At 33.8% G+C, this 4,360-nt stretch overlaps 1 protein-coding gene across 1 annotated transcript; it reads right to left on the bottom strand.

Moving 5' to 3' along the window:
- Positions 1-298: 298 nt before the first annotated feature.
- Positions 299-3,001, bottom strand: LOC133285721 (uncharacterized). Its single transcript, XM_061482988.1, has 4 exons — positions 2,515-3,001; positions 2,113-2,184; positions 541-1,526; positions 299-370 (listed from the first exon to the last, which is right to left on the bottom strand). Exons 1-4 carry the CDS (start codon positions 2,999-3,001, stop codon positions 299-301), a joined length of 1,617 nt encoding a protein of 538 aa, XP_061338972.1.
- Between the last annotated feature and the right edge of the window lie 1,359 nt (positions 3,002-4,360).

The following is a 4,360-nucleotide window of genomic DNA, read 5'->3' as shown; positions in this document are numbered from 1 at the left end:
ACATAAACGTGTAACTTTTAAGGTAGGAACAAAAAAAGAATATAATAATTTAAACACAGTAAATTCCATGATTGACAACAAAATCTCCATTAAAAAAAAACTAAATATCATGTTGACAGCAATATAATAAGAAATATGCCCAACCGATACTCACAACAGTTGTAAATTATCGTCCGCCATGCACTATTGGTATTTGCTGCTGTTCGAAATGAATCATAAACAATATATAAACAATAATTGGAAAAGAAAAAATTATTGAAGGGAATTATATAGTTTGTGGTAGATGAATAATTCAGAATTACAATGAAAAACCTTTGACTCTGAAAAATGACAAGGGAATAATATACTGATTATGCCTCGAATACTGAATCTGCATAACAATAAAAAATTAGCAGAAATCAGGCATAACAACTAAAGGAAATCAACAAAGAAGATTAAAAAATATTTTCTGATAAAAAATTGAGATCTTACCTGATACCAAACAACAATGTTATCTTTTTGTAGAAATAACCAAGTATACTACACTAATCTTTGAAATACTTCCTTGTAGACGATGTTAAAGGTAGTATTTGTAACGCAACCATTTTCATCAAGTATCAGCATCTTCAATCCATGTCTGCTCTTTACTCTAGATAGTGCCACATATAATTGCCCATGAGTGAAGACAGGCCTAGGAAGATAAATGCCAACATGAGACAACGACTGTCCTTGACTTTTGTTGATAGTCATTGCAAACGAAACTACCAAGGGGAATTGTCTTTTTTGGAAGTTTACTGGAAATGTATGACCCGATGGGCTGATCGTCATTCTAGGGATTAACACAGTATCTCCTATATTGTTTCCTGTAAGAACAATTGCCTCAACAACATGATTCCCCAACTTTATAATAAGTAATCTCGTACCGTTGCATAAACCTCTTGATTGATCAATATTTCTCAATAGCATCGCCGGTACTTTAACCTTCAAAGTTAATTTATGATCAGGAATCCCCGAACATGAGAATGTATTTAAGATAGCAGGGGAGATTTCGCCATCCTCAAGAGATGAATTACCGTCTTGTTTCAAAACCTTATCTGAACTCAAAAATGTCCTTTCTTCACCCAGAATCACAGCCATTAGGTGCTCGTTTAACATGGCAACATCGGACAATTTAGGAGTCAGAAGAGCACGTTCTTTAAAGAAAGAAGGATCTAATATATTATCCATCAGATTCGGGTAAACAAAATCAACAATATCTGAAAGTGGGTCTTCTGAACCTTTGATCAACAATTCATCTGGAATTGTTATAATAGATTCTCCATCAACATCATCCCCAAGATCACCATCTCCTATTTTAAGCAGCCACTCAGAAAATTCTTTTATTTCCAACAAATTATTAGTGCTACTTCCAGAATTGAGACGCATGTTCTTGGTCAAAGATAACAGATGACAATGGGACCATAGATAGGAAGAATTGATGGTTGCATGAACTATATCTTGTCTACTGCCATTTGGAATGACAGGTAATATTTGCCGAAAGTCACCTCCTAGAACGACAACTTTTCAGCCAAAGGGCATATCAACACAGCTGGTATCATAAAATCTAAGAACATCTCTAAGTGTTCTATCAAGAGCCTCAAAGCAAAATTTGTGTACCATCGGTGCTTCATCCCAAATGATTAACTTTGTTTTTGGCAACAACTCTGCCAAAGTAGAATTTTATTTTATATTACATGTTGAATCTTCGGTGATCTATATAGGAATACGAAATCTAGAATGTGTCGTACGTCCTCCAGGAAGAAGAAGAGAAGCAATTCCGCTAGAAGCAACATTAAGCACTATTTCAGCTCGAGATCGAACAAATGCTGACAGGGTGTTCCAAATAAATGTTTTTCCAGTCCCACCAAAGCCGTACAGGAAAAAAAAATCCTCTTTTACCTGCCGAAACATCTAAAATTATTTTGTCATAAACAACCCTCTACTCATCAGTGAGTGAATTCAGTAGTCTGTCATGCTCTTCTTTCAAACAGAAATTGTCATACAACAATTCATCCATCACCAATCTATTCTGCATATCCAATAAAGATTCACAGATGATGCTCGGCATGGATGGGTAATCAGAGAGGCATTTACCGTTGCTTTGCAACACCTTATCGATTTCTGCAAGGGTTATGTTTTTTATAGAATCCTCTGTAAGCAAAGCATCTGAAAAAAATTGAAAAATACAAAAAAAAAAGGATTAACAAAGACAAAGTTGGTGAGGAGAGAAAAATAAAGCAAAATTATGAACAAAGCAGAGGGTGTGAAACATAATGAAATTTTTTAACCTAATATTAAGAATAGGACTGTGTATAATGTATATATGTAATTTTATTATGAAGGAACAAAAAATGCTCACATTTTTTCGAAGGTCAAGTGAATTAAACATAAGAAAACTGTTTGCATAAATGAATGCACGATACAGAACGGAAAGAATATTAATTATAGTGCACAATACACATAAATGAATGCACAAAATTTGTTCCGGACAATTACCTTCACATCCAATTCTTTGCCTATGCCGATAAAGAACATCGTCAGATAGTAATTCCCAGACTTTTTGGAAAACATTTTCAGGCCTGTTCATTGAGTTACCAAATAACAATAAGGCAAACAGATTTCTCAGATAAGTTGCTGACCCCCAAGAACTTGCCTCCTTAATTGCATCAATGTAATCATTGTCATCATCCAAAAGCCCCAAAGAATAGAAGGCATCCTTATATGTAGGAAAAAGCACCCCATTGACCGTTCTCAAATCTTCATAACTTGTACAACCCTTTTGAAAATTAAGTAAAGTTCGGAGATAGGAATCTTCTCCATTATTGGCAGAAAAATGATTTATTCTTCCAATTGAAAATCCTTGTTTTCTGGGATGCCATTTATGCGTACTTTCTTTATATACAAATTGAGTTGGATACTCTGCATAAGTAAGATTCCTACCTTCTGGATATTTTTTATTTGCATCCATCCAAGACTCGAACATTGATTGTCTAGACTCCACCCTAGTCTTGACATCGGTTATTGAAGCATGATCACTAAAAACAACGCTTTTTTCATTGGGTAGGTGAAATGGCAATCGCTAAACAGGGGGGAATGTGTAATGAATCTCAAATTCGAATATTCTCCAAGTAGCTTCACATGCGGACACATACCTATCATATATAAGCAATAAATTCAAATTAAGTTAGAAAAAGGTTATTCCAAGTAACGAAAGGAAACATAACCGATATGAATTCAACAACCTGCAATCATAAAACATTTTGATTTCATCATCTAAATGATTTATAGCAGCTGTCACCCTTTCTTGCCCTTTATGGATGTATTTAAATAGATATTTAATGGCACTACTCTGACAAGTATATTCAACATTGATATGCGCTTGATATTTTAGAAGAAGTTTTGCATTATACGGCACAACATAACGGTTATCAAGTTCAACGCCATTCTTTTTGACAACACTCCCATCATAAGTTAATTCACAAAGAAACTTCTTATGTTCATAGTAAGCATTGTAAAAAGAAATGAACAACAACAAAGAAACTTTCTCCAACATAAGTTAATTCACAAAACGTTATATTCAGATCTTGTCATATACTTTTATGTACCATGTAGAAGAATTATATCAATTGATTTTTTTTCATACAGATTCCTAAATTTTCACAATTTTTTATGCAGCTCATGTTCATCGTGGAAAAAAAAAACAAAGAAACTTCTGTAACAGAAAATAAACATACGAACCATAAACATGTCGAAGGATAGCGTTTCGCACTTACCAGTAAAGGGAGACAACACACGACAGCCTGAGGTCGAAGAATCACTCAGAATATTTTTTAAACGGTCCGTGCTTCTTCTCTTATTTGGGGGAGTTTGGAAATCTGATTGATGTTTATTCATGACAGCGCCCAACTTGCTTGGAAGAAATGACTAAGTTTTACAGCATCCAATATGTTTTTTTAGATTAAGGAACTATTGAAAAGACCAAGTTTAACAGCGCCCAACTTGCTTGGAAGAAATGGAATAGTGAGATAAAAATATGTTTTTTGGTGAGTGAGGGAAGATGTAAGGACTGTCTCTGGAGTTTCTAATTAAATTAAAACACTCATAAATGGTATATTGGTACCGTGATAACCGGAGACATTCAATGCCTTGTCTGTCACCACAAATGGTCATTTAATTATTCGATTTAAAAATTAAAATTCGATTTTTAAAAGAAATTCTTTTCCCATCATCCATATTTAAATTCAAAATTTTAAACCATTTCAAATTTCAAATTTCAGATCAGATGACCAATTCAAACATAAAAAGCAATTAAAACAGCTGATTATCCAATTAAAATTTTGAA

This window comes from Gastrolobium bilobum, unplaced genomic scaffold (assembly GCF_033153095.1).
Source record: "Gastrolobium bilobum isolate Gb01-03AN ecotype WA unplaced genomic scaffold, APGP_CSIRO_Gbil_v1 utg5421, whole genome shotgun sequence".
NCBI lineage: Eukaryota > Viridiplantae > Streptophyta > Magnoliopsida > Fabales > Fabaceae > Gastrolobium > Gastrolobium bilobum.
This window is presented reverse-complemented; position numbering and strand designations above follow the sequence as displayed.